General features: G+C 46.1%; 1 protein-coding gene across 2 annotated transcripts; it reads left to right on the top strand.

The window, feature by feature from the left end:
• Nucleotides 1–7,449: 7,449 nt before the first annotated feature.
• Nucleotides 7,450–16,545, top strand: PUS1 (pseudouridine synthase 1). Of its 2 annotated transcripts, none has more exons than XM_067307172.1 (6): nt 7,450–7,456; nt 8,191–8,415; nt 9,969–10,106; nt 11,002–11,104; nt 11,336–12,033; nt 14,456–16,545. In XM_067307172.1, the coding sequence occupies exons 2-6, from the start codon at nt 8,200–8,202 to the stop codon at nt 14,504–14,506; spliced, it is 1,206 nt and encodes a 401-aa protein (XP_067163273.1). In that variant the 5' UTR covers nt 7,450–7,456; nt 8,191–8,199; the 3' UTR covers nt 14,507–16,545. The 2 variants fall into 2 exon arrangements, with proteins under 2 accessions (XP_067163273.1, XP_067163272.1); XM_067307171.1 differs by lacking the exon at nt 7,450–7,456 and adding an exon at nt 7,622–7,684.
• Nucleotides 16,546–17,209: the final 664 nt, after the last annotated feature.

The raw sequence follows: 17,209 nt of genomic DNA, 5'->3' as shown, positions 1-17,209 counted from the left end.
CCAAGGAGATTTCAGTTGTGCTTTCATAGCCGGGGCTGAGCTGTGCGGGCCCTTGGGCGTTAAGGAATAAACCAGGCCCTGCCGATCTCGTTGCACGTGCATCCGCTGGCTGAGGTAGGGCTCCTTCGTGAGCAGCCTGGAGCCCTGCGGGAATGCTGCTGTACACGCGTGCACAGGGCCACCACGCTGACGGTTTAATGCTGCCTTCTTAAGAGCAAGCGAGTGATTTAATGCATGCGAGTAGCCATGCAGCCCTGTGATGAGGCTACCGTGAGGCTCGGCCCTGGCTTTTGGTACAAGGCAGGTAGCTGTAGACCCTGCTCTGCCTGAATCGGGATATTCTGCATTGAAAAACTGAGCCCTGCAACTGGGACATGAGAGAGTTCCTGTATTAATTAGTCCAGTCCTTCCGCTCTTACAGAAACTAAGTAATAGAGACGTAATCTAGAAGGAGACTGATACAGTAATTCCATCAACATTTCCCAAAACTCAGTTTGCTGGATTGTGAATGTTATTGTTGGCCTGAGCATCCCAGGGGAGAGACTGCTGCCTCCCAGCCCGTGTTTGACTAAGCACCCCCCCCCCATACAGTTATGGGACTTTTTGTTTTTTTGTAAGAAAAGATCTTATTTCAAAATCTTAGTTTTACGTGAGCTGGAATTGTTTTTTCTTGCTCAGCCCTATTTATAACTTCTGTTTCCCATCCCTGCCTTTCCCACCAAGGGAACTGGACATCGCGTGTGCTCTCTGTGAGAACGCGCCTGCCTGGAAACACTGGGCTCTGCTAAGCTGTCGTTTACGCTGGCTCAGTCGTGAGGAGACTTGATTTGTTTCCCCAGCAGAGTTGCCCAGCGCTGCAGCGGCATCGGTGGTCAGGACAGCTCTGGGAGCCTGCACCTTAAAGTGATGGAGATGCTGTTGTGGTACAAGCTGGGCAAGACCCATATGGCAACCCTTGAAAAGCTGGTCAAAGCGAATGATACAGCTTTAAGTTTGGCAGCTGAGCACACCTGGATCTTGGTTTTTCTTTTTTTTTAAATACACATAGCACACTTCTGTGGGAAAACCCTTGTGTGCGTTTTTCCCTGCAGCATGGGATAGTGGTAAAGAACGAGTTCACAAACTCCTGATGAAGGTAAGGGAGATGTTTCTTTTGAAGCTGTCCATGAGGGAGTTGAAAGGTTCGTATGGAAAACCTATAGCCAAATAAAAGGCAAATCACTGTGTGCCACATGCGCCTTGTGGATTGGGAATACTCTGCTGAATCCATAGGACTCTTTCACATGCAGCAGAGCAAAGGAGGGAAAGTGCTGGCAGGAAAGACTTTAACAACAGAAATAAACAGTCTCTCCTAAAAGCTCTAATCCATGAGGCCTGAAAAGCTTAAAAGCATCAGTGAAAATTGCACAACTTTCTAGACGTTTATTGTGATGTTATGTAGCTGTTGATTTCTAGCTGAAAACAAGCCCAAGCAATTCTTTCAGTGCATTTGGCATCGTTCCCATATTTTATATTTAGTTGTTGGTATGTACGTCAGCAAAAACATGCTCATTCAGCTATCAAAGATCAGAAGTAGCCTGATGACATCAAGGAAGCAGAAATGGGTGGGTGTTTTTTAAACCAAGGGGATATAAAGATCAAGTATTCCAATTTTAGTTACCAACTCTTTTCCTTTTAAAACTTTATTTTTTTAGGGGGAGTTAACTCATTCGCAGCAGTGTTCAGCTTTACATCCTCTTCTCCTCCTGCTGTGACACTTTGGCTAGTCTTATGGTGTGCGTGCTGGTTGGAAGTCCTGTCCGGAATAGTTGTGGAAGTCTTAATGGCTGTGGAGGGCTGTGTGGCAGGAAAGCTCATATGTTAATATAGCTCTTTTGGGCAGGAGGAGTTAATGCTGTTCAGAGACACCTCTGGCAGCAGGACTTTAAAAGGCTCTTACACCCCTAACGTATTACCATAAATGCAGTGTTGGTGATAGGTGCCTTCCCTGGGTGGGGAATGGCGGCACATAGGGCAGGGATACAAATTTCCCTGGTGCAGTTCTGTTCTGAAAACAGCATTTTTAGGGACACTGGAGATCAGATCCCACCCTCCCCACCCCAGCTGAGACCTGACAGGGGATTTGCATGCTCTCAGATAATGTGTTAAATAACGTGTTTCTAAGAATGAGCTCAAGAAGATAATGCCAAACACAGGGTTCTTTCCTTAGCAGGGAAAAAGGGTAGCTGAGTTTCCAAATGTTCATGGTTAACCCTTCATTAACCCTCACTGAGACTCAAGTGCTACTGCTAGGGATCCCTGGGGTTGGTCCCAGTCACCTCTCAGGTTGTTAGACACGGCTGTCTTTGCCCACAATATGGGTCAGATCTAAAGCTCTGGTGCAAGAAAAGTCAGCCTGTTGTGCCTGAGTCTACCGTGCGCTAGCAACCACCTCGCAGACCTACGGCACGTGTGGTTCGTGACTTGCGCTGCTTTTCAGCATCTGATGTGCGTGAGTATTTGCTTGCATCGACAGAGAGCACATTAATTCATTGTGGCGTGGAATTACAAGTCTGTTAGGGTTCTTGCTGCAGGTAATCTTCAGACAATTACAAATGAATTGTTTCCAAACTTCTCACAGTTCAGATCTTGTTTTAGGCAGTGGTATGTCATTTCCCAGTGAGAATGGACCGGCCTGTGTTATGATTTAGAGTATCTGGTGGTAAAGGAACACTTGACTTGAAATGATGGATTGCAGCTCTTGAGTGGTGACGTTAATAGGAAAAAGACATGGGCAGGGAGGTGGGGCTCTGTCAGAGATGGCACAACAGGAACAAGCTGTTCAGGGCAGATATTTCACAATATGTTGTGTGCTCAAACTCTGTCTTCTCACTGCTTAAGCAGGGTGGGTTGCTTCGCTCTGGATGGAAAGATGCTCAGCTCCTGCACGGGTGATTTCAGACTCCTGCATGCAGGACACAACGTGGGGGAGAGGAAGGGAAGACGTGACACATTGCTTTTCTGATAGGCTTGTAAAGAAGCAGGTATTGGAATGAGTATTCAGAGCAGGGCACAAAGACTTCAAATCGCCTGTCAGAGCTAGACTTAAGCCACCAGTTCTGTAGTGGTAGGTGTGGTTGCCCGGAAACTTCAAAGATGGTCCATTCTTTTAGCTACGGACGGATGAATCTGTTCAACTTTATGGTTCCTTGCTATAAATATGAAGGTCCTACTTAAAACTCAAAAATATTTACTCAATCTTCAGCACAAGAGGAAAAGATGGAGAGTGACTGCTACAAGCCTTACAGAGCCAAATGGAGGGGGAGGGTGTAAAGGTGTCCCAAAGCGGTGGAGACGAGCTCCCCCAGAGGGCAGCATCTAGTGCAGTGAATTCAGTGTGCAGTTCAGCAGGGATAAGTTCTTGGTTCCCAAGGGGGAAAATTCTCCACGGCTAAAAGGAAAGGATTCCCGGTGGTTTTGTCTGTGTGCTCATTTCCAGCCAGTGCCCTGCTACACCCCTGCCGGGAAGCCGTGGGCTGAGGTAGTCCTAGCCCCCCGCAGTGCGGTGCGTGCCCACTTCGCAAGGCCGTGGAGGTACTTAGCCTTTAATGACTACAACATTCAGTACGTCCTGGCCTTCGGGTGCCATGCAGCAAAGAATATTTGCCCAAAGAAAGGAGAAAAATTGTCACCCCAAGTTTGCTTTGTATTTATGTTCCCAGCGCTGCAGTGAGTCTCTTTCCACTGCAAGTCTCTGGAAATACACTATCCCCTGACCCCAGCCACTGCTCAAGGGGACAGAAGGGCTGTGGATTTTCATCCTCTGCTGGAGTCAGTTGCTACAGCAGATTAATGAATGCATTGCCCCCTTCTAAAAAAAGACCCTTCAGCTCATTAAAGATCAATTCAACAGATTTTTTTTTAACCCTCCCTTCAACAGAAAACAAATTGAAGAAAATGATTCCTTCAAAACACGATGTTTCTTCAGAGCTTTTCTTGTTGACTTAGAAAATTATATTTCTTTGAAAATTTGAAGCAAACCTATTTGACATAAATCTTAGCTTAGTCCGCGTTCCTTGGAGTGCATGGGGAGGTAAGCGGGTTTCCTAAGGAAAATATGCAGAAAGGAGGCACACGAGCATGGGCCAGCGTTTTGGGGAGGAGAAGCTGGTTTGTGCTGTCAGAGCCCCACCTGCAGGCTGCTCGTCCTGCCTCACCTGGGGGCCTTGGGCTCAGCAGGCCCCGCTGCGGGACGCCCTGAGCCCCCTGCGTCTCCCTCCAGCGCGTCGCCTTCTCCGGGCGGCTCTGTCCCCTCTCTGATTTGTAGACCCAGCAGTGATGGTGAGTAAAGGATTGGCCTTATGTTGCTTTAGGCATGTTCTGCTCACTAATATAGCGATGGATTGTGCGTGTGGAAAAGGCACGGGTGTCACCCTGACTAATTAGCACCACGACAACGATGCCGTTAACGAATAACAACCAGGCAGCCCATCAGAGCTCCTGCTGCAGGCCGCTAGTTTGACCCGGCTTCTTCTCAAGTCAAAAGCAGCATTTCCGTAGATATTAAGGGCAGCGTGGTCACTCTGCCAGCTTGGGGTGCGCTGGGAGCAGGGTACGGCTCCGCTGCCCCTCAACAGGCAGAGCCAGCACTGAACGCGCCGGCCAGCTCCACCCTTCCTTCCTCAGTCTGCCGAGCCCAACGCCGGCAGCAGGGGAAGGACCAGTGTTTTAAATCTGCTGGTGGGATATCTGCATCTGCGATAACTGGGATATTTCTGCTGGGTTTGGTCTCACCATCTGTGATGATCATCTGTGTCAGATGGGTTCAAAATCTGCTTTCATTTCCGTGCTCAGCGGCTGCACTGGAGGGGCAGAGACTGAGCCAGGCTTTTGCCTGTGACAGCCCATGTGAATGGTAGGAGTCTCAGAGAGGGAGGCAGTGAGGAATTTTCCCAGAAAAAGTTCTGAAGGACTTTCTAGAGTACTCTTATAAGCCAAACTCAAGTGAGGATTGATACTGGTGTCATTAAAGAAGTATCCTAATACAAAAACAATTAATATACTCTAACGTCTGCCTCCTCTCCCTGTAACTATTTTGCTTCCAGTGCTGGCTAGCTGAAAGGTGCAACTGTTCATTAGTCCCCAGGTTCACTTGTATAGCTAGAAAGGTTTTATGGGGTTGATTTCACTGCTGAGTAAACTTGATAGCAGCACTCTCACTTAGGGCCAAGCAGATGTACCATGCAATGTACTTTAATTTTATCAGTCCTATTAAACATGCATGAAATGTTCTGCTCCTCGCACAAACAGCAGGGAACTTCATGAATTGTTTGTACTGATTCCAGTTTAGTCCTGGCTATGCATGTGAGAGGAGTTAACCCCCACGCTAATTTCTGAAGATGCTGGATGATTGCTGGGCTGTGTATTGCAAATCAAATCCAAGCAGCTGCACTGGCTTTGCAGGCCTCACACAGTGATCTGCAATTGGACCTTCTGCTCCAGCCCAGAAACTGCAGACTGTCTCTGCTGCCTTTTTGCTTCACATGCGCATCCCTCAGGTACCAGCTTCACAGTGCAGACTCCCACAAAACTGACTCAAAGTGGCAAGTCACTTAATTTCTCCTTGCCTTTGTTATCTACCTGTTACAGAACGACCAAATGAAAAGTGGAAGTCCAACAGGACACAAATCCTTTCTTCATTTGGACTATTTGGACTACAAACTCCTTGAGGGAAATGTGTTCCTTGGATGTGCAGTTGCAACATGGTCCTAATCTCATTTGGGACCCCCGTGGGCTGCCACCCCACAGTAATGTTGCTCTTGGCTCATCAGTTCTGCAGTGCTAGAAAACCTCAAGGCCAGGGAACGGAGAAAGGCCCATATGCTGCACCAGAGGCGCCTGTGGCCCGTGAGCAAGAAGGTGACATCAAGTGCTCGTAACTGTTTATGATGATGAGTTCACACTAAGAAGCAAGTCATTCTGCGATCAGTGAAGTAGCGAGGCCACGTTTGTGTCCTACAACTCTTAACTGGAACCAGCACCTTGGAGTACCCTTGTCCAGCCCTTTCCCACCTGCCTGAATTTTTAGCTTGGGAAAGAGGCAGCATGTGGCATGATGGGGTCAGAGCCAAGCTTGCACTGACTGGTTGGAGGCTCCTTGGCTACTATTTGAGTGGATAAGAGGCTGAGACACCACTGCCTCTTCCCTCGTGGGGACATCCCTGTAAATCTTTCTTCTGTTCAGCCTCTGATTTTCCTGTCTGCTGAGACCTTTGTCCCTCTATCAAATTTACCTGAAATGGGCCAAATTCAGAAACCACTTCACGGAAGGAAAAGGAAGAGATGCTGGTGGACAGATAGGCAGTGTGATTGCATAAGCTTCATTTCCTAAGGAAATGAGGCAAAAAAGATTGAGACACCCTGGTCTGAGCAATACAGAAATTTATATTCCTGTTTCCATCGGCAGCAGCGCTCCTATTTGACAGGCTATCTTTTATCACTTCTCTAAACAAAGTACAGCTGGGAACATGTGACAAATCTTCCTTTGTCCCATGCCACCCCTGAAATAACTCGGATGTATCAGTTCAGAAAGGGACGTGCAGCATTTCTTCCCCTCATTAGCAGAAACAACAAGTCTGCAGTTGATAATCCGGCCTGCCTGGAACTGCCAACCATTCCATTTTCCAGCTGAACGAATAAACGCAGCTCTCTCAGGCTGATCTCGCAGCCGCGCCGGGGAAGCGGCGCTCTCTTCGGGTGGCTCGGTCCTACAAACCGCTGGAGCTCGTAGCTCGACAGCCCAATCTCCAGGCGCGCCTGGCTTTTCCGGGGGGTCATGCTGCCGCCTGACAAGGGTGCCCACTGCACCAAGCCGTCCCGCTAAGCACCTCCGCGCAGACAGGTAAAGGTGCTGTAGATGCGAGCAGAAGGGTCGCCGGGGAGAGCCGGACGGAGGAAGAACCGGTGGGAAAACGAAGCAGTAGGTGCTTCAGCTCGGCCGCAGCCGATACCGCTGCGGGCAGAGGCTGCACGGGAGGGGAGATGGTGGCTGATGTCGCACCCCACCGAGAGCGGAAGCCCCACATTTTAACGGGCGACGGGCTCCGCTAGGTGACGCATCTCCCCCCTTGCCCTGACACGCGGTCCCGTTTCACGGTGGCCGCCAGCAGCGCTAGCTCCCCCACACGGGGCTGTCAGGAGGAGCGGCCTGGTCCACCCGCAAGGCTGATCGGGCGCAGGCAGAGGCCCCCGCGCGCTCTCGGGCCTCGGCGCCCCTCAGCGCGGCCCAGCCCGGCGCGCGGCGGCGCCTCGAGGCGAAGCAGCGGCACCCGGGCGCCCGCGGCGCGCACAGGGGCCGCGCGGGCTGGGCGCGCAGCCCCGCCCCCCTCCCGGCAGCGCCGCCGCCGCGCCGCGTCCCTGCGCGGCTGCCGTAGCCGCGCGCCGCGCCCACGTGGTCCCGTCGCTCCGCAGCGCCCGCGTAAGTGGCGGTGGCTGCGGCGCGCGCGCCCCTGCGCGGCCGTTGGCGCGGCCGTTGGGCGGGCGGGGGGAGGAGGAGGAGGGGGGGGAGGGGTGTGTGCCCGCCCGCGGGGCCATGCTGCTGCTCCGCTGCGGCTTGAGGGCGGTGAGCGGGGGCTTGTGCCGCCCGGCGAGAGCGGCGTGCGGCCGGCCCCGGCCCCAGCCCCGGCCCCAGCCCCGGCCGCGTCACGTAGGTACCTGCCGGAGGCGCGTTCCGTTCGGTGCTCGCGGCGGGGCAGGGGGCCTCGCCGCCGCCCGCCGCGGAGGACGTGCCGCTGACAGCCAGGGCGGGCGGCCGGCAACTGGCGTCACCTCCCCGCCTGTGGTGCCCGTCTGCTCTTCTGCCTGAAAGCAAACTTCTGCTGTTTCTAAGTTCTCTCGCTTTTAGCGGCTTAGACGGTCCCAGCCAGCCCGTCGAGCTGTGTGCGCTGTCGGTGAGGCTGAGGCTGTCAGTGGCGGGCTCTGATGTGTGCCAGGTTGGGCAGGCCGTGGTTTTCTTCTTCAGTGCATGGTGGCAGCTTTGTGGGGGTGGTGTGGCCTAGGAGAGGTGAGGGGGTGGCTGCCTTTTCTGCCACTGGCCTGTGGAACGACCCTGGCCGTGTCCTTATGTTTATGTCCTGCTTTTCTTGGGCATGGAACTGTCACTTTATTCTTTAATCTCTTACTGAGTCCCATCTGCCCTTCTGCCCCTTGCAGGTTCTTACCATGGCTGAAGAGTTGAGGGCAGCGGTTGCCAGCCAGCCAAAGAGACTGACAAGCAGCAGTGAGGAGCCTGAAAAGCTAGAAGAAAATGGACACCAACCCAAAAGGTTGAAGAGAGATGTGGATGAGGAGGATGCAGAGGATCAGAATAAAAAATCACCGAAAAGGAAGATTGTGCTATTGATGGCATATTCAGGGAAAGGCTACCATGGGATGCAAGTATGTGGTTTAGTAAAACAATGCAGCCTTCTTTTCTTAGAGTCTGCCAGGTCTACAGCTGTAGTCAGAATGATTGAGTAGGGAAGCAGCTGCAGCTTCAAAAAGCTGGTGCAGGTACAGTCCAAGCCTGGAGTCAAATGGCGCAGCAGTAGCTTGAATAAAAAAGTCATACATTTCTGATGTTTGATTCTAGTGGATCTGCCTTCATGTTAGAGCATCAACAGCAAGTCTTTTAGAAAACCAAGGCTCTGGAGGAGACTGAAAGCACTGGCTCTGCAGTTCTGTCAAAGATTGAAGTGCTATTTCATGATCCCCTTAGGACCAGTTCTCCAGTTCCTGGTTGAAGCTTTACATTTCAGAGCAGTTGGGCTGAGTTTTCTTTAGGTTGGGCCTCAGGTTGTCTCATGGCATTATGCAAAACATCCAGATTCTGGAGAACTGAACTGCATATTTTAATGAAACAAATCTGCATCTTTGTTGCCTTCTCTTGATTTTTAAGTTTGTACTTGAAGACATTGTAAATTGTCCTCTTTTGATGCTTTGTAATGTCGTGGCTTACAGCAGCTTAGAAACGGGAATATTGATGCAACACTGTTATGCTTGCATGTGGAGGAAAAGGGATGTTGCATTGACAATACCGGCTTATTACCAGTGCCCCTGCGCTAGAGCAGCCAGCACAGTGTCCCGTCTTGTGGCACACAGCAGCAAAAGGATGATATTGCTCCATCTGCTGCTCCGCTCAGCATACTGCAAGCTCCATACACATTCCTGAAGCATGCTTTAAAAGCTCCATGGGATAATTGATAATGATTGAACACAGGCAGGGGACAAGTCTTTCCTGTTTATGCAACAAAGTAGATTTGTTCAGCTGCAGTAAACCTTATGCTTGTGGCCACATCTGTGTAAGTGTGTATCAGCTTTAGTGCGCTTGTAATTGAATGGTGTGTGCTGGAGGGTGTGTGCTTGGCAGTACTGCAGGGAAGTGCAGTTGTATGTTTCTGTTATAGCTCATCTACAAGTTTAGTGCAGAAGATGCTGGAAAATGCTGTAGTCTGACTCATACAAGAGCTCAGGCTAACTGAACAAAAGAATTAAATCTAATTTCTAGAAGCAGAATTTGCAGGTGCTAGGTTTGGAGCAGCAGTGGTTAGTGTTCCAGGCTGTACCCTGGAACAGTATCTCATTGGTGCTGTTTCATGCACAAAGGTGAGTGAATCATCAAAAAAATTGCAGAAGTATTCCACAGTAAAATTAGAAATGCCCTTTTACTTGCAATAGTAGCAAAAGTTAAATGAGAATGTAGGTGTTTTAGAAATGCCCTTTTACTTGCAATAGTAGCAAAAGTTAAATGAGAATGTAGGTGTTTTATTAACAATCTCCGGTAAAGTATGGGTAGTTTTGTTAGAGTGTGGCAGTGTTTTTAGGGTTGTGAAAGGATGACATTAAAGAATATTGTAACAATGTAATATTGTTCAGTGGTGATCTTTAGGAGGGTTACCTAATTATTATTTGTTCTATTTCTTATTTTTACTGTATCTTTCCTCTTCTTTCAGAGAAATGTTGGATCTTCGCAGTTCAAGACAATTGAAGATGACTTAGTATCTGCCCTCGTTCAGTCAGGCTGCATCCCAGAAAACCATGGGGAAAATATGAAGAAAATGTCTTTTCAGCGATGTGCTCGAACAGATAAGGTATGCTGGTCGGGGCCTGTGCTCTTGTAAAATGTGGTGTACCCTAGCCAGTGCTAATGTGATTGACTGGTAAAGTGTTGTCTAGAGTGCGATCCAGTAGTAAATATTATTCAGAATGGATGTTATTTGTTCTTCCTTTATCCACTATTAAAGTTAAGTACAAATAACTATCTAGAAAGTGCAGGGCATTGATTGAATAGTGTTTGTAAAGCTGGTGCTTCATGTTTTGACTATGTCCGTTTGCATTTCTATCACGTTCATCTGCTTCAGCCTCCCAACCTGCTGCTGCTCCTCATTGTTAGTGCTGCCTGGTTGGTGTGGAGCTTGAGAATTTAAAGCTGCATCTCAGTCATTCTTAAGCCTCCCACAGTGGGGTTCTAGCCCTGAACTGAAGTTCATGGCTGATCTTATGTATAAATAAGTAATTTCTTTTCAGTTCATGCTTAAATACAGTGAGATGTCATGGAAGGAAGTGAAATATTTTGTTGTCTAAGATTGCTAAGGTGCTATATGGCTATACAGCACCAGCAGATTAAATCATACAGCTCAGCTGCAAGGTAATGGATGTGTTTTTGTGGTTGAAATGCAGAACTAAGAAAAGAGCCTGTTCATGGCTTTGCTGCTGGCTTCTCTGTGACTTAGGCAAACCCCTTGTTCTTCGTTAACTTAGTTTCAAATATGGGGTGGGGAAACACTGTACAAAAGTGAAGTTGAGGTCTTTCAGGAGTAATCTGACTTGCATTTCTGCCTGCAGTCTTGTCTTTGCCTCACTTCAGCCTGAAAAGACTAGTGAGAAAAAGGGATTAAACTCATTCTTAAACTATTTCAATTCTGCAGGTGCTGCCCCAGAGCTTCCAAAGTCCATAATTACCTCTGTTTTCTGTGGTTTTTATAGGGTGTATCTGCAGCTGGACAGATTGTGTCACTAAAGGTCAGGCTAATAGATGACATCCTAGAAAAGATCAATAACCATCTTCCTTCTCACATCAGAATTCTGGGTAAGGATACTGGAATAGGCAAAGAAAATGTTTTCAAAGAGGAACTCTGTACTGCAGAAGGTCACTCCCCTACCATTATAATTTTAACCTGAATCCATATGTTTCTGTTATTTTAAAATTAGTGTCCTATAAAATAAATCTTGTATTTTTATTGTATTTTATTTTAAAAATACTATCACATTCAGGTTGTAACCTACTGATTCAAAAACTTAATGTTACTTTTAAAATAAGGGCTGAAGAGAGTCACTGGGGGATTCAACTCCAAGAACAAATGCGATGCCAGAACCTACTCTTACATGCTGCCAACATTTGCCTTTGCCCATAAAGACCATGATGTGCAAGAGGAGGCTTATCGACTGAACAAAGAAACCCTTGAAAAAGTCAACAAACTGCTTGCTTGTTACAAAGGAACCCACAACTTCCACAACTTTACGTCTCAGAAGGGACCCAAGGACCCCAGTGCCAAGCGATACATAATGGAAATGTACTGTGGAGAGCCATTTGTGAGGGAAAACATAGAATTTGCAGTGATCAGAGTGAAAGGTCAGAGTTTCATGATGCACCAAATAAGGAAGATGATTGGGCTGGTGATAGCTATTGTGAAAGGTTATGCTGCTGAGTCTATCATAGAGCGCAGCTGGGGAGAGGAGAAAGTAGATGTCCCCAAAGCTCCAGGACTTGGGCTGGTCTTGGAAAGAGTACACTTTGAAAAATACAACAGACGTTTTGGAAATGATGGGCTGCATGAGCCACTGGAGTGGAGAGAGGAAGAGGAGAAGATTGCTGTTTTCAAAGAGCAGTATATCTATCCTACTATTATCAACACAGAAAGGGAGGAGAAATCCATGATGAACTGGCTGAACACCCTTCCCATTCATGACTTCAACTCTTCTGCAGCTGGGATGCAAGCTAACAACAAAAATTCAAAGGTAATGATTGAAGCTATCAACTTTTCAAAGGGAAGCTGTCTACTTAAAATGGTTTTTCCCTTGGTAACATTTTTGTTTTCCATGGAAGATGACAGTTATCTGGAGCCTGAAATGTGTTTTATCTTTTCAGTCTCTGTGCACTTGATGACAGTGGAAACAACTATACAAAGTGTTATTTTGGCAGTGTTTTGAATGGGGCAGTTGAGGGAGGAGAAAGAAATGTTCAAAAACACAGACTGATTTGCTTGCAGAATCACAAATTGACAACAGAGATCGTGGACACATAACTAGCTTTTGCTATTGTGAATCTGTTTAATGGAGACTAGTTTTCAGGTTGGCAGTGACCCTTTTAATACCTGCTGGTCATGTGAATTCTCTGTGGGCTAATTCTAATTTTGTCTAATGCCCTGTTCACCTAAATAAGGTTTGGAATAGGGGGGGAAATTTAGGACCTCCTTTTTTAAAGTACATCTACTATGAGCTTCAAAATCAGTCATCAGAAAAACTCCTAGCAAGTAAAATGGGATGTTGTGGGATCTGATTCCTGACACCAGGAACTGCTGTCAGCTGTAATGCACTATAAAACAGAAGCATGAAATACATGGTTAACCAAAAGAAACTTTTAAGTTTAAGTTAAAGAACTATTTCTCTAGTAAATCTGTTGAATGTAGAGTAGGCTTAGAAAAAAAAGAGAGGAAAGATGTTTGAGGCATGCTAGAAGTTGGAAATGATGCAATGAATCTTGAGTCAAACTCACAAAATATATATATATTTTAATTGACAACCACTGGAGTGACAATTAAAATACAATAGTCCTTGATTGGACAAATCCCTGATCAACCTGATGTAACTTCGAGGAAGCCGTGCCTGAGGCGAGTATTGGACTTGATGACTCAAAGATACTTAACAGTTTTGTAATTCAAGTTTTCTTGATTAGAGAGCTGGCAAATCCTTGAAGAACAAATTGACAGGCAGGGCTAAAACTTCAGTGAAGTACAACTCAGAAGAAAATAATGACTTTTTTAGTTTAATGGAGTCTTTAAAATTAGGTTCATTTTATTTAGAGAATGGTCCTGCTCCAAAGAAGGTTAGATTAAATCTTATCTGTCTCTGCCATTTTTTTGGTTTGAGACAGTTTCAACATGTAAAATAAAATTTACAGCCTTGGTTGAATAGCACAAGCAAGATACCAGAAATTTCTCAGGGTTATTTTTGTAATTCTGGTAATTGTGTTTCTGCAGTGTAGTGCTGTATGGAGAACACTCATGACAAGAGGTAAAACGCTTACAACAAATGCCGCATTAGTTTGGTGAAATGGGACCCAAAGAGATCATGTGGCACAGACAGTGCTTACCTGGCTCAGGTGTCTTGATAATGTTGACAGGGCTCACTGCTGACACATTCAAAATCACTGAGGTATTGCTAGCAGGAGACAGGTCTGCTTGCTTTAGATAAACTCAAGCAAATAGAGTTTTGGAGTCATAATTACCACAGGCTGTCTGGGGAAGGATAAATAAGGGCTCATGTAACAGACTCCTTGGAGATTTTGCAGGCTGTTTTCACTTTGAGCTATACTCGCTGTTATGAAGACAACTATCTATGAGTCTCTCAGAATTTGTTTTGTAATAGGATGTTAAACTGTCAATATCAAGTTCATGGGCTTTGGAGTATTCTTTTTGTTTACAACAAGTGGTGGTTGGAGAAAAGGAATAACTACAGTCATGTTGTGATACTAACCTTTATCAATCCCTTGATTCCAATCTCCTCAGTCAAAATACTGGCTTTAAAAAGTTAACATAAATCACCCAAATTTATCCCATCATATTGACTTACTCCTGAAAGAGTAGCTCCCGGTTAAGAACTCAGACTTCAGACCAGTTCCTTTGTAACTTGCTAATATTTATAGTATTTTTGTAATAGTGTTCTGTACAACTGACTTTATTTTTAAACAATGTATTTGTGATCTCTAGTACATTTTGGATGTAAATTCTGCATGATTGTCTGCAGCAGGTGAGCAAAACTCTCAAATCCAGCTTTAGATAATGTAACAAATGTAGCTTTTGAGTGACTTGAATGAAAAAAAGCACCTACAAGTCTGTCTCACCTGCATTTATTTTGAACATCAGCATTTCATGCTGTTATCCACTTTTAAGTTTCCCACATACTGCACGTTGTAATCATGCAGTTGTAAACATAACTGAAGAGACTTCTGCTGGTGAGTGTAATCCAGTGTACAATTTGTCTGCTACAAGAAACTTAATTTACCATCACACAAGTTTATTATAATAGATGGCCATGAAGTTAGGATCTTTCCCCATTTCTTTATGATTTTGGAGAAGTTTAAAGTCAGTGTGTTTGATTTTAGGTAAATCACTAGAAATAAATGAAATACTGACAAACCATTTTCCCTTTTGCTTTACAGAACAGCAGTGATTTCGAAGGCAGTGATGGTTGTGATGATGATTCTGAGTAAGCCAATAAGTGGCTGGATCTGGGACCCTTACCTCTTGCAATTTGCTTTGTCTAGAAAAAAGTGGCCTTTCTAAATCCAAGAATCCAGTAAAGCAGAGGTTTGTGTGCATGCAGAACAGGAATCACATGCCCAGGAGAAATTGGGTGGGGAAAACTGCAGAAGAAAAAGAAAAAGCTGTTTATACCACTGACTGATTCACCTGACTGGAATACTTGAAAATAATGTAACGAGAAAGAGGCTTTCGAAAAGAATCTTGTAATGCAAGAAATCTTAATTGCTATTTGAATAATGTTTTTATTACATGTTTACCTGGAAAATAGTATTTTAAATGCGTATAATCTCTACATACAGATGGGCAAAACATTTTAATATACATTTTTTCTTTTTTTGTTTATTATTAAGCAGTTATGACTCCATGAACTTTTGAGGGTTTTAAAGTTTTCTTCACCTGATCTCTAAACACTGTTAAGTTCTTATTTTATTTTTCCATGTCATTCATGACTTTCTTGCGGAATAATATGCATGGGTTAGCAATTCATTATCATGTCAACCGTTCTGAATTTTGTTGCCATAGAATCAAATTTTCTATGTTTTCTAAAGCTTTGCAAGCCTAAAAAGAATTAAGATTCCTTACTCAGTGAGAGCTCTTAATTTTGGAAAGGGGACTGAACCATGTATTTTTAAGACCGGACATTTTATTTGGAAGATGTTGTCATCCCAGTATTGCCTATATACTTGGGCAGACCCAAGAACATAGATCCGCAGCTACAGATGTAATTGGACCTTTCCTGCCTGAGGAATTGCTTCATAGAGCTTTTGTTGAGATTTAAGGAGGAAACTAACTATTAGGATTGCAAACCAAAGCATGCAGCCGTGAAAGTTTGTGTTGCCTGTGGTGGATCACTAAATGTTTTGCTGCTAGTTTATGTTTCTGGTTTTGGTGGAAACTAGCTAGCCATCTGCTAGATTTTTGGGTTGAATGAACTTAACTTGTGAAAGGAATGGTTTGTATTTTCTCTGGGCTTTAATCAAGTTTGCATTCACTTTGTGTGAATTTTCACTTCCCATGAAGCTGCTCAAAATAGAGGAATTTGTGCAATGATTTGGGAAGCACATGTCTAAGGACTGTGTTCCTCTGGGAATCAGTTTTTGTTTTCTGTTTTTTGGGGATCTGCACACTTTGGAGTTCTTGCTCTCCTTTCCTCAACTGTGGCTTGAGTTCTGGTTCTTGGTTACAACTCTCTGAGGAGGTGGTAGGAGAAAAAATGAGTAATGTTAGCAGCCCTTCTGCCCTCCCTAACCATAGAACACTTTGGAAGGGGGTGAGAGCGGAATAGTCTCTCCAAGTTTTTGGGCTTTAGTATGCTCGCTTGATAAACATCCCCTGTTGGGTTTGTATGGAGACTTGCTTCATAATATAAAAGCTCGTCTTCTGTGACAAATTCCTAGGGTAGAAAAGCAGTGGTCTTTTCACTTAGATATTCAAACAAGCACAGTTGTCCTGCCAGCTCAGGACACAGGTCAGCACTCTGTGCCTAAGGATGTGAACCAAACCTTGTGGTCCATACTGAATGTCATAGCTCATTTTTGGAGCTGTTGACTCTTTGCTCCTTTATTCAGTGATTTCTGCCCAAGGCCTCTAGTTTTATGGCTCCTTCTAGAAATTATTTTTGTCAGAGCAGGCTGTCCTTTAAAAAGGATTTGCTTGTTTGTTTCTTCTGGGTTTTAGCTGAAGTTTACATTTTTATCTTGAAGGCCTTGCTCTGTGTTTGTTTTATCAGAGCGAGACTGTAAGAGATCCCTTAGTGGGACTCTACATCAACTTTTATTTCCATCCCTTGTTAGTTTGTACAATTGATCCAGACCTAAGTCTTCTCTCCAAAGCTCATTCTGTCCATGTCAATCTGAGAGAAATACCTTTGTTGCTTGTAATGAAGCCCCCCAAACTGACACCTGTGTCTCTGTTGAAATCAATGGGAATTTCTGTCTATAACCTTTGGAGAAAACAAAATAAAAAAATGGATGTTTCTTACCTTTTAGCATGTGTACTATTTTGTTTTGTGGGAATTATTAACTCAGTGTTTCAGGTCTGATTTCAGTGCAGTTAAATGGCTTTATGGCTCAGAAACTGAGTTAAAAAAAAAAAAGTGGTGCAGAGTCCAAAACTGAATCTTCTGGAATACTGAATGAATCAATGTTCTGCGCTTGATGGAGGAATAATTTAATTTAAAGCACCGTCATTCCGAAATAAAACCCAGGGCAAGTAAGTTGTGTTACGGAAACGGGACGAGGAGGCGGCGCAGACCCAGAGCAGCGCGCCGGGGGCGGCCCGGCCGGACCTCGCACGGGAAACGTGTCCCCTGTGGCTCTTTACGGTGCTTGTACCGTGGCTTTCGGGCCGTTTGAGGCCAAAGGCTGCATTTTAAGGGAACCCGATTCCTCTGTGCCAACTTAACGGCAGGCGCTGGCCGCCTTTGGGGGGGGGGGGGGCGCCGAACGGCGGCGCGCTGCGCGCATGCGCCGTCCTCGGCGGCCCCGCCCATCCCTGTGGCGGTGCGACCGCGCGGTGCGCGCTCCGCCGGCCCCCGCAGTGGTATCACCCGGGGGGGCCCCTCCCCCCCAGGGGAGACCGGAATGGTGTCGCCCGGCGCGCGGCGGGGCGGCGCGGGCTGTCCCGTCGCGTCCCGTGCCGTGGCTGAGGGG

The sequence above is a fragment of the Apteryx mantelli genome, chromosome 17, assembly GCF_036417845.1.
Source record: "Apteryx mantelli isolate bAptMan1 chromosome 17, bAptMan1.hap1, whole genome shotgun sequence".
Lineage (NCBI taxonomy): Eukaryota > Metazoa > Chordata > Aves > Apterygiformes > Apterygidae > Apteryx > Apteryx mantelli.
This window is presented reverse-complemented; position numbering and strand designations above follow the sequence as displayed.

Excerpts from the sequence above, each read along its gene's own strand:
- PUS1 (XM_067307172.1), top strand. The coding sequence starts at position 8,200 with ATGGCTGAAGAGTTGAGGGCAGCGGTTGCCAGCCAGCCAAAGAGACTG. Across the intron at positions 11,105-11,335 it reads TTCTCACATCAGAATTCTGG|GGCTGAAGAGAGTCACTGGG; the intron begins GTAAGGATACTG and ends TTTTAAAATAAG. Across the intron at positions 12,034-14,455 it reads CTAACAACAAAAATTCAAAG|AACAGCAGTGATTTCGAAGG; the intron begins GTAATGATTGAA and ends TTTGCTTTACAG.